The 16,789-nt window shown below is 41.9% G+C and overlaps 1 protein-coding gene across 1 annotated transcript in view; it reads left to right on the forward strand.

Annotated features, from left to right (window-relative positions):
• rims3 (regulating synaptic membrane exocytosis 3) overlaps nucleotides 1–13,504 on the forward strand; it is a 37,389-nt gene extending 23,885 nt beyond the window's left edge. The window contains exons 3-7 of the mRNA XM_030063517.1: nucleotides 4,387–4,528; nucleotides 4,676–4,788; nucleotides 5,446–5,547; nucleotides 5,651–5,790; nucleotides 6,117–13,504. Coding sequence (XP_029919377.1) covers nucleotides 4,387–4,528; nucleotides 4,676–4,788; nucleotides 5,446–5,547; nucleotides 5,651–5,790; nucleotides 6,117–6,329 — 710 coding nt within the window. The 3' untranslated portion in view covers nucleotides 6,330–13,504. The remainder of the gene's footprint in view (nucleotides 1–4,386; nucleotides 4,529–4,675; nucleotides 4,789–5,445; nucleotides 5,548–5,650; nucleotides 5,791–6,116) is intronic.
• The last annotated feature ends 3,285 nt before the right edge of the window (nucleotides 13,505–16,789 follow it).

The following is a 16,789-nucleotide window of genomic DNA, read 5'->3' on the forward strand; positions in this document are numbered from 1 at the left end:
TTTCTTTCTGTCTGTCTTTCCATCTCTCTCTGCTATTAATTCTCTCCAATGAGGCCATTAATTCTCTCTATCCTCACTTCTTCTGTTTATTCTCTCGCCCTAATCCCCTTTCCTGCAACTTGATCTCGCCTTATCGTGATTAACGTGTTCTTTGCTCGACTTCTTCCCCCGAATATCTTACTACTCTGCGAGCAGCTCTTTCTTCTGACAACTCCCTCTTCAACATCTCACTAGTTACATATGTGGTACAGGTCTAAACTGCGGCTTGCATAAGTATGTTCACCGCCTGGTTTCGTCACTCAAGGAAAGTGTGTGTGTGTGTGTGTGTGTGTGTGTGTGTGTGATTACTCCCCATGCTGCACATTTCTGTGAGATTCATGTGTGTGTCTTCAGGGACTATGTATTACTCATCATAGTGAAGCCAGCAGGAGCCACTTTAACTCCTTTGTAGCACATTTAGACCCAGAAAACCCCCTCCTGTAGTGCAGCACAACACATCAGCTTATGTAATTTTGTTATTTTAGCTGCTGAGTGAATGCCGTGTGTGTCTGTGTGTGTATATATATAATTACTATATACAATTATATAATTACTAATATTAGTAATTAGCTCTCATTATTTTTTCGAGCATGTGTGAAGCTGATTCTAATAGTGTATAGCAAGAGTGGCAGACAGAATAGAGAGGAGAAAAGGATCTAATGGACAGAGCAAAGCGATAGGAGATGTGTAATGGAGATGAGCAGAGGCAAGCGGATGAGTGTCAGAAAAGAGAATGTGAAAGTGATACGGTGATTAGAAGTAGGAGAAAATGGGAGTGTGAAGTGTATATGAAACAGGACAGAGGGGGGAACGGACAGGCAAAAAGAAGGGGGGTGTTGGACAGCAGGCAAGACAAAGGGAATGGACGTATGCAGTGGGAATACAAGGAAGAAGGACAATGTAAGTGATTGACTGAGAGACAGAGGAAGTGAAGGGGGTGATTAAGAGTGAGACTCGGGGAGAGGACAGTGTGAGCGAATGTGGAGAAAGACACAGAGAGGGGAAAGGCTTATGAACGAACGCGCCGTCCGGGGCTCTTGGTGCAATGCAGACGGCATTGCCATGGAAACGAATGGAGGGAAAGCGCAGACAAGGAGGAGGGGATTAAATAGAAAGGAAGAGATCACTGCTTCACACCACAGGGGGCGTTTTGATGAGAGGGGAGGGGCACTTGAGTAACAAGTGTGGATGTGACATTGACTAAACAGCTATTTGATCATCCGAAGATATCTATTATTATATATCAATGCGTTCTTCCCTGTTTGACCCAAATGCACAGATTTATAATTCAACCCCATGCTCCTACGTATACAGTACCCTTATGAAACACCATACACACTTGCATCCTAATCGTATGTATAATAACTTTAAACTCTACTATTCTTCAACACAGTCTTGCATTTTTCATTCATGAAGCAGCTGCAACAAGGAAAGACATAGAGTTCAGATTGGTATTACAGTGACACTGTGAAGTGAAGGAGTTTTAGTTAAATTTTGCCTTGAGGAATGAATATTAAAAAAATAAATAAATAAAAAAAATAAATAAAAAGTGATGGGGATGAGGCTGTCGCCATGGCGCCAGTTGTCTCAGGTGGCATTGTCTGGGTCCATATCTGAGGGCGGGGGTTGTCATGGCAGCAGGATCACATGGAGTTTGTCTGGGTGAGATGCTGCAAACACACACACACACACACACACACACACACACTGGCTGTTGGAAATATTCTTGACTGCAGGATTATAAATAGCAGGCAGCAGAAGCAGCACCCCTTTCCTTGCCTACTGAGCCCATGGGACCCCATCATTCTCATCTCTTTCTTCACCCATTTCTCTCTCTCTCTCTCTCTCTCTCTCTCTCTCTCTCTCTCTCTTTCTCTCCCCTCCCAATATATTCACTATCACTCCTCCAAAGCTCTTCCTGTGTAAGCTCATCTTTTCACCCCCCCATCCCATGAAGTGTCTTTGTTTGCTGTCTGTTTATCTCCATAGTGACGGTAATGATGCAGGTGTCTGTGGTTGTCGTGGTGATGAAATGGGCATGGTAAGGATGCTTAACGAGCCCGGAGTTGTTCAGGCTAATGAAGTGGGACGACTGTACCTGGGTGTGCGCTTGCTACTGGCAACAACGAGCAACTGCTTGTTAAAGTCTATTCTGGTGACTTTATCGCGCCATTCAAATATCTGAGCTGCTCTCAAAAAGTGATGTACGACTTCCTACAGCAGCCACAACTGCAGTCATAATGAACCACACTAGAGTAGCAGTGAAACTGGGACTGTTGGAAGGAATCAGGGTCTATGACAGCTGTTATTGCTTTGTAAACCAATGATCTGCTTGCAAGGCAAACTCCAAATTAGCAAGTTCAGTGGAGGGGAAACTCAAAGGCATCTTTAGAAAGCCTGTAGATGTCTGTAAAAGATTTAAGGCAGCGTTTTCAAGAGACAGATTACAGCTCAAATGCAGGATTAGAAAGTTGCAGCGGTCCAGAGAGCCCCTGTCAGAAAGCGAATGTGTGAAGTTAGTCGTGGACAAGGATGAGGATAATGTCTGTATAAAGAAAACCTTCACTGACAAACAGTCTCAGCAGCTGCCTTGTCTCCCTGTCTGAGCAAACAGTCACCCTGAGGCCCAGACCACTCACGTGTACACAGTCTGTATGTGTGTGTGTGTGTGTGTGTGTGTGTGTGTGTTGTGTGGAGATGTGAGTATACGGACACTAGTCTAGACTCAATGTGGTATTTGAATGAGCATGTGTGTGTATGTTGCATACTTGCTGCTATCCAGAAATACTGACAGATATATCAGCTGGCTGTTATTATTGACTGATGATCACAGATGTTGGTATATTCTGACTGATTTGCAAAAAAGACATGTTGTCCATATTGCAGTGAAAAGCACTTGAGATCATTTAGAAAGTGTTATCATTAAATAGTTTGTCCATTGTAGTGTAGCACAGCTGAGCAGACGGTGCCGCGGACGGTGTTAAGAAGCTGTTTAAGAATCCTGTGTAAGATAAGATAAGATGAGATGTACCTTTATTGATGCCCCTTGTGGTGGAAATTTGTGTGTGTGTGTGTGTGTGTGTGTGTGTGTGGTGTATGTACATATATATAGGTGGCTTTGGATATATTATTGGTATTGGTGATATTGGTGATGGAGAGGGAGGTGAGGAGACGCACATCTGAGAAGAGGAGGGGAGGAGGGGGTCTGGGATGTTCCCATCCTGACCCAGCTCAGTGTTCAGTTGTGTCCAGTTATGTGCCAAGACATACACATGCACACACACAGAGTGACACAGTGTGTCATTACAGGGGATGATGCCCTGAAAGCTGCTTCGGGGGTTAGCTCGCCAGCTCGCTCCTTTTCTCCTAGCGTCAGCAGAGCTGTAAACCCTAAATACCTCTCCCTCCCCCTCCCTGCCCATCCTTCCTATACTTCTGCCCCACCACATTGTTCACTCTCACTAGTTTCTGTGTGTGTGTGTGTGTGTGTGTGTGTGTGTGTGTGTGTGTGTGTGTGTGTGTGTGTGTACTTTGCAATTCAGGCTCAGGAGGCCTCCTAAAACCATACTGCCCCCTATTCACCAGAACATCATTAAAGCAACTTTATGTGCTTTTTTTGTGTGTGTGTATATGTGTGTGTATATATATATGTGTGTGTGTGTCAGTGTGTGTGTGTGTGTGTGTGTGTGTGTGTGTGTGTGTGTGTGTTTGTGTGTGTATGAATTGTGTGTACCCACATTTTTATAACAGCTATAGACAGATTTCCTGGTAGTGCAGGGACATCCCAGTGGATCTTAGGTGAGATTGCCTTCTCGCCTGAGTGAACATGCTTCAAAATAAACAGTGGAGAGCTGTGTGTTCTTAAGTCCCACCTGCAGTTCCTTCTCTTCTGTCTTAGATTGTTGTACGGCAGTGATCACTTTGGTTAGTATTTGTTGATGTACCGGTTATTGCACAGGTTGCCCCTCAGACATAAAGAAGTTTGACAGAGGCATCAATCCTGTGTCACTTTCAGGTGTTTTAGACAGTGTTTGTGCAGCTGAATGGGAATTTATTTAAATCTTCCCTGAGGAAACGTCTACTATTGGATTAACCTCTGTACGACAAGATTTATTGTCTCCAGTTCTCAGGCAAGGCTTCAGATCAGACATTACACACCACCCTGTTGCAGAGTGTGCAGGCGGTAGGTCTACATGAATGGCTTATCATGCAGGAGCTGGGTCTGGATAATACCTGACTTGCTTATCAGAAAAGCCCATGACTCCCTCCCAGGGAGCCGATTATTATACTGAGTGGATTATCCTGTTGAAATAAAGCAGTAAGAGGCAGGACCTCTGTGTGTTTCAGATGGCGGCACAAAGAAGCTTCGTAGCACCATCCGACGGAGCACGGAGACCGGCATCGCCGTGGAGATGAGGAACCGGGTGACGCGGCAGGGCAGCAAGGAGTCCACCGACGGCAGCACCAACTCCAACAGCTCTGATGGAACGTGAGTGACCGACCACAATCCATCTATCTTTGTATCAGCTGATCGATCCGTTCACCATCCATCTGTTTCTGCCCTTCCATCTCCTTCTGATCCTCCTGCTGTTATTCCCCCAATCCATCCATCCATTAATTCTGTTTCCTCCATCAGGTTTGTCTTCCCTACCACACGCCTCGGGCCTGAGAGCCAGTTCAGTGACTTCCTGGATGGACTAGGCCCCGCCCAGATTGTAGGCCGGCAGACATTAGCCACGCCCCCCATGGGTAAGTCAGTCATGCGGCAGACTGACAGCGCTGATGCTCTGTTTCCTTTTGTTTGTTCTCAGATGATCACACTCAGGAGGTGCTAAAACTAAGAGGTCACTGTACATAATCTTGTCTATGTTTGGTAGCATTTGATCACCTTTGCATTCTTGTGGGATGCAGAGATGCTAGAGTGGAAACAGAATCCAGTCATCCCTTCTTAAACATCCTTTTTCAGATGCTCCACAGCTAATTCACAGCTAACTCATCAGCATCCAGACACTTAGATCAGCCATTGTTGTAGTTAAATAATATGTTAATATTTTTGAAAATTCAAATTGCTACTGCGACAGCCAGGCAGCTGAAATACTAAATTTGAAATGCGCAGCAGTGCCTAAAATGGAACACAATACCAGTGTATTTGTTCAGCAAGGATGCTGTTATTCTTGCATGAGATATAAATCTTTCATGCAAAGGTCATTGCTTAAGAAAGAAAGAGCACAAGCAGAGCAGTGTTTCCAGCCATGCTTGCCTGTGAGAACAGACTTAAAGCTCTGTCTTGCCCTCTGCTGTTCAACATTGGCATCTACAGTCTTGTGAAGCCAAGGTTTCCAGATGCCTAACTGGACACCCCAAACTCAGGGGACCTTTTGAGTGGTATGTGTTTTCCCTCCATAGGGGACGTCCACGTGGGCATGCTAGATAGAGGAGGGCAGCTGGAGGTGGAGGTCAACCAGGCCAGAGGGTTGACCCCCAAACCAGGCTCCAAGAACATACCAGGTACATCGGTGCTGTGAAATTCCTCTTACTTCACCGGCTTGCTCCATCTGTATGCCCGTGTAGGATGGTTCACTGTATTGTTTCTGTGTTGCACTGTCTGCAGCGACCTACGTCAAGGTGTATGTCCTGGAGAATGGAGTGTGTTTGGCCAAGAAGAAGACCAAAGTAGTGAAGAAGACTCTGGACCCCACCTACCAGCAGGCTCTGTTGTTTGATGAGAGTCCTCAGGGCAAAGTCCTGCAGGTACAGACACTTTCCTTCCTTTCTTCTTTCTTTCCTTTTTCCTAAACACTGCACTGTGAAACAACATCATTCTTAACAACTTTTATCTTAAATGCTTAGTCTTGTTCTAAAAAAAATTACCTGGAATCTAGCATTTTCTATTTGAGCTCATATTTTAAGTCGGCAACAAGATATTGATGCTTCTTAGACAATTCTTGAAACAAGTCTAACTACACTGGAAATGTAAGACTGCGTGACTTATAAACATGATCACGTCTTGCATACCGTTCTGTGAGTACCGGAATTTCTGATTTTCTTGCTTTACCAACACCCCATGTCTCTCCTAGGTAATAGTGTGGGGGGATTACGGGCGAATGGACCACAAGTGCTTCATGGGAATGGCCCAGATCCTGCTGGAGGACTTGGACTTGTCTGCCACGGTCAGCGGCTGGTACAAGCTGTTCCCTACCTCCTCTCTGGCAGATCCCAGCATCGGACCCCTCACCAGACGCCTCTCCCAGTCCTCCCTGGAGAGCGCCACCAGCCCCTCCTGCACCTAGACATAGACACCTGCATGCACGGGCACCAACAGAGGCACATGCAGACACGGACACACGTACTGTATATACACACACAAGTGACTGTATTTGAAGTGCAAGACAGGTAGGCGTACGGCTCACACGCAGTTGTGCACCCGTGCAAGAAGACGCACTTGACATATAGGCACAAACACCTGATCTCATCCGCATCCCATTCACACACCAAATGTTGCCATATCCTATATTGTACATTCACATTCAACATCCACATACCCATCCACTGATCTGTTTCTCTGGTTGACACAGCAGTCATCAAATCCGTCATGAAGCAGACATAATTTGCCAGAACATGTAGCATTTTCCACGCTCGCATCCCGACATTCCTCTGCACCACGAAACAAGGGTTCAATGGATGCCGCTCTCTGCATTCCAAGACCCCAGATTTCCGTGGCACAGCTCATCCAGGGCCATCCTGATGCCAGTTTCTAAACTCTCTATGCCAAACTAAGAAAAAAAACTTTATTTTTTAAAACCAAAGCAATTGTTATTGTTATTATTATTACTAGAAGTAGTAGTTGAACTAGTAGACATTATAAAGTATGGATATGTAGCAGAGTCAATGACTTAGATGTAATGCAAAAAAAGAAGATACACTCTACACACATGAGCTGAGAACAGTAGGCCAAACACATAAACATACCTGGGCGGCAGGCTTGGATATTCACATAATGGCCATTATGTGATGTAGCAACACTGCTATTCTATAATTTCCACAGGGCAGAGTTTATATATAGATATACATATATAAATATATATAGATTGGTAGATTGTTAATATACTTATTTGTGTTCATGTATCTGCTGCATTCTGCACGTTTGCTTGCAACCCTTTTAGAGACATTTTGAAGTGCTTCAGTATTTTTTTTAGCTTGCCTTGAACAGTGTAATAGGGATATAGTGCTACTTTATTTATTTTGCTATTCGTCCTGAGAAAATAGCACTGCACTGAGTTAGGGAGAGGAAGGGGCTTTGGTGACAGGGAAGTTGTTACCATCAACATCTGTAGAACAAGAGAACAATTAGTCAAAGTCAGCCAGCTAGCCGTTTTGCTGATGAACAAATTTCAGATCCTGCCTTCACCGTAGAGTATTGGACTTTCGCACCACACAGCAACTCAGCACAAAGGCGTTCTGGGAAATGTGTCCACCTCTAGTCTGGGGGGTTTGTTGTATTCCACATCCAGGAGGCGCCACAGTCTCACTCTCTTTACTGTATACCAGCACCTGGGACTCTTTTGAACTTCCTTGTTGATTTCCTGTTGTGATGTCACCTTTTCCGCACTCTTCCTGATTGAATTGGGAAGTAAGGAAGCTGGCAAGCGTGTCTCTGTTGCTCTCCACGTCTGGACCGCTCACATCCAGATTCATAAGGCAAACACGCACACAGCTGGTACCAACGTCTAAACCTTTAACCCTCCTACTTTCTCTTAGGTCACTCTGACGGTCACTGAACCTTACTTGGACAAACTAAACGTGTACATATGTATTTTATTCCAGATGGATTTACCTTTTTGATGTCTGACCTAACAGCTTACAGTGGTACTGTTTACGTCAGTATTATTTTGCTGGCAGTTGAGCTTATCAACCTGCCCAGAGGTTTTACTTGTTTCAGGTTCAAGAGGCAATATGCCAATCCTAAAGCATTCTGAAGCACTCTTTATGTGGGCGATAAATTATTTTCTGTCACTTTGTTGTGTTAACAATGGCACTTTACTGTAAAATATGTATTTTGTTTCAATTACAAACCGGCAAGTGTTTGATAACTTGTTTATTTATTATTTTTTCACATGGTCACCCTGCATTGCGTGACTGTGTATCATTTTGTTGAATGGCAACATGAAAATCTCTCTCAAGTGTATTTTCAGTTTTCAGTTTAAAGGCCCACTAGAACAGCCAATATCTGTCAGCTCATTAACCAGGGCAAGGGCCTAACTGGGGCCCCTAGCATGTTCTGCCATTGACTTTACACTAAAATCGTAACAATCACAACGATAATGTATTCATTACAAAAGGGCATGCCTAAAATAATCAGCATAAATCATATACAACATAAATTGATGTATAGGAAGCAAAAATAGCTGCTCTTCAGTCACCCCAAAATCCCTTAAAGACATCAGTTTCACCATAAGCCAAAACATTTCATTTCTCATTTGTATTTGCTCAAAATAAGTTAAATTAAATGGAATAAATGATAAGAATTTAATTCAGTGTATATGCATGTAATGGGTCAGCTGTTATTTTAAAGCAGAGCAAATCTGGAGCAAATCTTTGGTTGAAATGGTTTTATCTCAGAGGGCTTTCACTTCATAAAATGATCAACATCAACTGGTTTTATATCAACAAATGTATTCACATTTGTAAGTAAAGAAAAAAAAAACAGCATTACCCTCTTGGCTGTTCTAGTGTAGAGTCTACACTGACAGCAGAGGAGCAGCAGAGAATCTGGGCTGCCAATGTTTACTGTTTTTTTTTTTTTGTTTTTAAGATGAAGATGTATACACTTGCTCTCCTGTGGCTGTTTTGGAGCTGTTGTGAAGCTTACTGTCTTGAGACCAGCACCAAATGGATGTATGGATAAAGACACTCAAGATAACAGACGGTCGTGTTTCATGCTTAACACATTTTAGTGGTGTTAGGAGAGCTGACCGTCTCAAAGCTATAGGCCATTAAAAACTCGGGCGTGTTTATGATCTCACATTTTGGTTTATCACCTCCATATGTTCAGATGGCTGCTAAGATGCAGCATGGTTTATGCCGATCTTCATCATTCTGAGAAAATAGAAAATCCAAGATATGTTGTCTTGTCAGCGCCTCAGACCGGCAGAATTCACATTTCGACGCTGGTAAACCTTTGGAGAACAGGGAGGATGACGGTCAGTTTTGACCTCCCTTTCAGCTGGTTGGTTGGTTCCTCTCCCAAAGCAAGTAGCCAACCAACCTACCTACCTGCCCCGCACACAAACACACCCTCCAAGCCCCCCCTCCCCTCGTACACACACACAAAAAAGTCCCACCAGGCATATAGCCCTCCCTGAGGAACCATGAGGGCCCGGGTTCTTCTTTCCTTTAAGTTTCGGAGCAATTCCTCACTGGATCTGTAATTGTATGGTCATGTATATGAAGTAATTTTATGTACTCTATTAATTTGTATCTATCTATTTTTGTGGACAGCTGGCATGATGTGAAAATACGGACTTATACTCTTGGTATTTGCACACATTCTCTTCAGTGCGCGCCTTTTGTAATTGCTAGGAGACAACGGAGAAAAAAAAGCTTGGTCAAAAGCAGAGAGAGACACAAAGTGGAAAGACGACGACACTATTTGTTCAAAAAGAAACTTTAAATGAGATTTCTAGAACTGTACAACTTAGAGCAAAAACATCCCTGTTCACTGCTGAATGTTTAGTCCTTGGTAAACTCTATAAAAATTACTATTGATATTTTTCCATGTGATTTCCGATGTTTTGGAACTTGTATGAGATTGTACGTGTCCCTTTGCTGTATATTAAGTAGCTACATAATGTTAACCAAGTTCTGATGGTTGAAATGAGGGGAAGAGAGAAATGCACAGAGGTGTGAATATCCTAATGAAAAGCTTTTCTTTTCACTTGGGGGGCTGAGAGCATTTGCCAAATTTGTCCAAATCCTTTGATTCCTGGAACCAAAAGGAAAGTTGGTAATGTTGCGATATTGCCTTTCTTTAAACTGTGGTGTGTGTATGTGTGTGTGTGTGTGTGCGTGTGTGTGTGTGTGTGTGTGTGTGTGTGTTTCTATGTCTTTTAATGAGGTGTATTTATTGAACTGTGTGCATACTGAGTTGCAGGTCAGCAAAATGTGAGCGAGAGAGACATAAATATGTAGATATTTATCATAAAGCCACTTGTAAACGCAAGTGGACCACAGCAGAGAGCTCTGTTTGAAAATTTATGCATCAGGGTTTTAGAATATGAACATTTATACCAATTTCACTGATTTGGCACACTCACTGTATAGTAGAAAAATGTAGTATCACATATTCATCATGCGTTGGCTCATCACATGATTGTTTTATGACTTGGTTAAAATGAGTCACGGAAGTGAGAGCGATGAAGCTGAGGAAGGTGCAGATGTGTGAAGCCTCACAAATGGCGGGTTAGCAAAGCAAGACGAAAGAGATCCGTCCAATCAAGAGTGTCTTTAAGGAAACTGGGAGTTCATGTAGCCGGCTGACATCCCTGGTGAACAGATGAGACGAGCTTCCACTCTGATGAGCAGGCAGATGAACAGAAGCGCGTCAACAAACCGATCGATCGATCAATACATCAACGGGCAGACACTTAGATTAGATTTCCGGCACATCTGGAAACAGCATGGTGGATGTGGACCTTGGTGAAAGGGTGTGTTTAGATTGTGTTTAAGAGCGGCAGAGAGGCTTTATGGGCTTGGGAAGGCTTTCTAGAAGGGAGTTAGACAGAAACTTAAAGGAAGAGTTCACCAAAAATGCAAAGACGGACATTGTTCCTCTTGAACCCTGGTGCAGTCTAACCATCCGGATAGTTTCCGTTTGATTTGGTGAGGTTTCCAGTTTGTCACGATCTTCCCTGTTCCCATTATAATGGGGCTGGATGGGTATGTGCTTGTGGAGGTCAAACATTAAAAAATTGTGCACAAAACTGTGTCAGCAAATTCGTACCCTTGTTCTGCGAATTATGGGTGGTACCTGTGTCACTGTTTTTGGAAAGAACTGTTGCTGTTGAGTTTTCCACGAGAATTTTTCCCGGTTTGAGCGCCACCGAAGATTTCCCACCCAGCCTCACTGTACTGGGCGCTGGGAGACAATGCAGCAGACTGGAAACCTCAGCAGAAACAGAAGGAAAAAATCTTCCGCGTATTTTGGGTGAACTGATCAGTTCTGAAAGCCAGATCCCTCTGTCCGTCCACACGCAGTTTCAAGCGATGTAGCTCAGCCTGGTTTTGAATGTAGAGTCTGTCCACGAGCACTGAGATGTCTCTGTAGCTGTTGGGAATAGAGATACTTGCGTAAGGCGTTTTCATGGGTTCGATGCTTGGAATGTAACGCTCGCCTCCCTGTAAATTCCACATCGAGTGTTCACAAACTCATTTTTATCGTGCGAAGAGTCTTAGCTACTTTATAACTATCTTAAATCGACCTAAATCGTCTCTTGAGTGCTATGTTGAAAATTATTTTTGTAAGGAGAGGGGAAGAGTTATTTAGAGAAGCGCGGCGTAGGGTGGAGAGGCGGTGGGATATCTGCCTTTGTATTCTTGTGAAAATGAGGGCTTGTTCAGTTTACAATGGCCTTAATTTGTGTAGGAGACGTTGCTTCACTATCGTAGCACACAACTGAAAGTTTTGACAAATGTATTTTGCTTGAAATATTGTACTGAAGTTATATATGTGTATATGTATAGTTTTATGAATGTATTTCTTAATCCTTACACCAGAACTGAGTGTAATTTTTTTTGTTAATTTGTTTGCTACTGTCTCTTTGAAGACTTTCGAGGGTCGCTCACCTGCATCGGCTCAGGTGGCCCCGACTTCTACTGTACTGTTACATCTTATTCTTTGTGTATTCATTTAAAAGAACAGCTCTGTGGTTGAAAAAAAAAAAAGCATGAATTCTGTCTGGCGAAAGGTATTTTATTGATTTAAATCGCCATGATGGGTTTAAAAGAGGTGATTACTGCCCCTCACCCCACACCCCTTTGCAACACTTGACTTGTCAATTCATCTATCAAGCTGATGGAAATGTAATGATTTTTGTACTTTGAGCCAGAAATTGTTTGCCGCATGGTTACTCTGATGATTTCCTTGTATTCAGTCTTCATGATGGTATGATTATGATAATGATAGTAATTTCAATTATGATGACATGCGACAATGAGCATTATGTAGTCAGATATACTCAAGTACCATTTCCGTGGGAACGCACGGAGATGCAAAAGAATTGTGAACAATGCTGTATTTTAAAAGTAGCACGGACTTAGCCTTCCATTTTTTGAAAGACTTCCTCTGGCAATAACCGTTCGCTGTAGCCTATACTGTTGTTGAGGCCTTTCCACTTGGCACCTCTCAAGCGATGGAGGTGTGGCGACCGACACTGCATCTGTATCAGTTGAGCCACCACAATGACAAAAAAAAATGTAGGTTAAATCACTGAATCAAGCAATTTAGACTCAACAAAGCATGCGATGCATTGTGAATAACTGCTATTTTATGATAGCCCCTGTCGTTTCCATGAGCAACAGTTTTTAGTTTGTAGACCGTCTTTTTTTTTAAGAACTTTATTTTCTAAAGAAGCCTGCAGTTTGTGTGTTTGATCGCCAGCGTAGCCGCCATCAACCAGAACTAAACAGCCAGTGTCTTTAGTCGCTTCATCCTCTCAGCTCAGTGGGCAAATTGGAATCCCACTGCTGATGAGCCTGTTTGTCATCATTTATGTCTATAAGTGTTGTTAATCACAGCACAAGGTCCTGAGTAGCCATTCTGTTCTTTTAGCCGTCTGTCAGATGATATTAAGGCCACTGTAGCTCCCCCTCCCCTCTCGTAAGACAACCTTCATCTTATCAAGCCCAGCGAGGCCCAAACCCTCCCAGTGTGCTGCCTGAATCGAGACGAATGGCTTCATTAAGCACCTCTAAACAAGGTAAACATTTGAACAGTGCTGATTAATTAAAAGATCATAGTAAGCATGGTTTTAACCATCTGGCGATGCTGGAAAACACTGCGCTTTGGGCCCGGGTGAATTTGAGTGCTGGCGTTTGCAGATGAGTGGTTGTCTTTTCTAACCGGCCTTACCTTTCCACACACGAGTGTTCACAGAGTTCGTTTTAAAGGGCAAAGCGTTGCAGAACGTCTGATGAAAGGATGTGCTTCACGGCAAGGAAGAAAAGGAGCTGTAATTTTATACCTGTGCTTTGTAAATGTTTTCTATGTGCAGTATTTGATAATGTAAAACTGGTATTTTTGTGGTTTGTACGCTGCAGAATTGATTACTTAAGGTGCACGTAGTTTTGTAAGAAAATAGAACTAAACCGAGGGGGGAAACAAAACAAAAAAAATCAGATTCAGAAGCCTGTATTTGCATGCCCTTTGACATCTGGACGCAAAGTCAATAAAGTTTATTTGAATCACTGACATTTCTCTGGTGTTTCATTATTAGTGGTCTGAGCACTGACGGCTCCTGGAGTCCTGTTATGATGGCTTTATTCATTTTTTTCTTTCCACTCTCCTCAGCTAAAATTACAGACCTACAGCAACCAAACTTTGCAGTTTGGAAATCTCACCCACTTCAGGCAGCAAAAATACCTACCTGATGGTGGCGCTATAATGATATAACATTTGCATTTTGGCCCATAACCCCTGAATCTGTTCAGAACCCAGTTATATTTCAAACATGCACACTAAAAAAAAAAAAAAAAAAAAAAAAAAAGATTTATCATGGACGTCTATTCTAAATGCACTCATTCATCATTACCAATAAAAAAACTGATTGCAATACTTTATTATGTATTATTTTTTTCAACAACAACAACAACATAAGTTTATATATTGTACACAAATGGTTACCTTATATCAATGAATAAAGTGATGCTTTTAAACACATTGCATATATATTTTGTATTATTTTAACTAATGTTTAAAAAAAAATCCCAAATTTCATTAGTATCTCCAGAAAGCAGTATGTCCAAAGCCTCCTGAGTTGAATATTCTGTACATAATCAATAGGATGCAGCATAAGCTGACATTATCATTAGAAGATCGAATCAGAGCAGTGAGAATAAATCAAAACAATATCTCCCTTTTCCCCTCTGGCGACATTCAGACCCCCTGGTTGTTCCAACTGACCCATGTTTTTAGAAAAAACCTGAGTAGAAGCTATAAATCTTTCATATGATATTTTTAAAAGTATAAGTAATAAGACATCTCATGTTTACTTTAAACAGTTTAAACATAAATTATGTACTTTAACAATATTTTTAATAGATTACAAGGTGCCTTAGGCTTCCTCCCTGTCTCACAGCTGGACATACTTGTTGAAAAAGGGGTGTGGCTACTGCAGTCCACTTTAGATGATGTGGAAACTTCTGATTGGCTTACAGTCATCCAATCAAATATGTTTGTACATCTGAGTGGAGTCAGATTGTAATCATAGCTCTAGACATCCTTGAAAAGTTATGTCCACTGGACTGAGTCCAGATGCATCCACACTCACTGTGCACCTGGGAGGAATCCCTGCTGTTTTTATCCAAAATAGATTTTTTGCTTCTTCTCAAACAAATTTTGCACAATTGTCACAACATTTGGCCCACTTATTTTAAAAAATGAGACAAAAATTCCTGATGCTTCTCCTTTAACTCATTATCAGCCGAGTGGCGCTGATGGATCCCTCAAATGGCCACTTGCAGCTATATTTATTATTATTTTTGTTTTATCATACCTGGACAGCCTCTAGAAAAGAAAGAAAGAAAGAAAGAACAAAAGAAAGAAAGAAAGAAAGAAAGAAAGAACGAAAACGAACGAACAAACGAACGAATGAATCAACGAACGAACGAAAGAAAGAAAGAAAAAGAATAGAGAAACATGCCAGTGAAATCACAGAATATTTAACTGGCTTGTACTTTCTGAAATGCTGTATCTGGACACATTGAACACATCAGTGCAAAATCAATACAAGGTATAGAATTTAATTAAAACAAGTTTTATTTTTTTTTTTCCACAGAGACGAGTATTGCATGTTACATACATATCCACAATGACTGACTAACTTATGTGGACATGAAAACAAAAAGGGCAAAGCATATGAAAAATGGAGAACTAAAGTACACTCTTCCATCCTGATTGAGAAACATAATATACAGGAATATCATTCTGATAAAGAATAAAGTACACAATATCTTGATTGACAAGTACATAAAAGATACATTCTTTTATTTGCTTTTATTTCACAGAAAATATACAAGCCAAATAAAAAGAAACTGATCTCAGGCATACCTAAAGTCAAAGATAATCACAAATGAAAGAGCTGAGGTGACTGGCCGGGCAGAGACAGATTCCTGTTGCTTTTTCCATGTGGTTTCCTTTGCTGACTGACAAATCTGAGCAGAAACCAGACCTTACCGTACAGTGATATTGCTCTGAGCTGAGAAGATGACTGCTGCTGTCAAACTGGCCATTACACTGCCACCAAAAGAGCTCAAATGGAACCAAATACCAGTAATAGACCATGATTTGCTGATATGTGGAGGCTGTGCTGTGCTCAGTTTCTGCACTTGATAAAAATCTGTCCTCTCTGTCCTCTCTTTGTTGCCCCTTTTCACTCTTTTCAAAGTGGCAACGTCACACAGAAACATTTCCCCACAAAACAGAAAGACTGAGATTAGTTATACTATCGGCTTCATGCATTTATAAGGATAAACATATTGAGAATAATATATAAAACACTTAAAAGAGAAATCAGGGCAGAGATGTGGCTTGGCAAGGCTCGTGTGCGCTATGGAAAAGATATGGAGGTCCCAACCAAAGCAGAGAGGTGACAGATTGTGGATAAGATCTCATCTGCTTCATAATGTCATTTAGCCAAATTATTATATTATAAACACCCCCAAATGACCTGAAAATGTGTCAGTAGGTTCACAGCTTGCTCCCAAGCTCTGACGTACAGTAAAACCGGGACGAACCAAACAATCCACCAATAACTGACAGGCAGGAAGTTGTTGTCGAACAACCACGGAACATTCAAAAGACACAAAGTGCACGTTGCTTGACACACAGTCAAAGAATATAAAAAAATCGACCCCAAAAAAATACACGCACAAATAAATTCACAGCGAGTCTGAATACAATCATCAGACCGTAGTCGACACAGTCAGGACGCACATTCATCGAGAGTTTTCTGACTTGTGTGTTGGTCCTGGTCAGCATGTGAGACACTGATCGACATGTAAAGAGAGAGACATTCAGAGATACACATTCCAGAGACACATTCATAAATCTTAAATAGACATACAGTACATACAATCAGAGATAGATACACATTCTCTTCATGCAATCCAGTGGAAGCATCAGTCAAGGGGTAATGGCTCCTGAATTGTGACTGATCTGTACTTCAAACTCCAATTCAGTTCTTGATTAGAAATGGGATTTTTTTTTTTTTTTATTTTTTGTCTCTCCTCATCCCTCCAATCCCTATTTACACACATTCAACCTTATTTTGAGGCCACTATTGTACAAGGTAGATACTTAAATTGAGGTGTGAGTGTACATTAAAGCTGCAATAGTCAAAATTGCAAACACTCGATTTAGACGATTTGGATTTAGACTCAACCCAAGGAATAAATTGCACCGACCACGCCCTGATATTGCTTCCATTGGTTGATCAATGGGCGGAGTTAAACATATGACAGTTAAGATTCAGGTTAG

Source organism: Myripristis murdjan, chromosome 11, assembly GCF_902150065.1.
Source record: "Myripristis murdjan chromosome 11, fMyrMur1.1, whole genome shotgun sequence".
Classification (NCBI taxonomy): domain Eukaryota; kingdom Metazoa; phylum Chordata; class Actinopteri; order Holocentriformes; family Holocentridae; genus Myripristis; species Myripristis murdjan.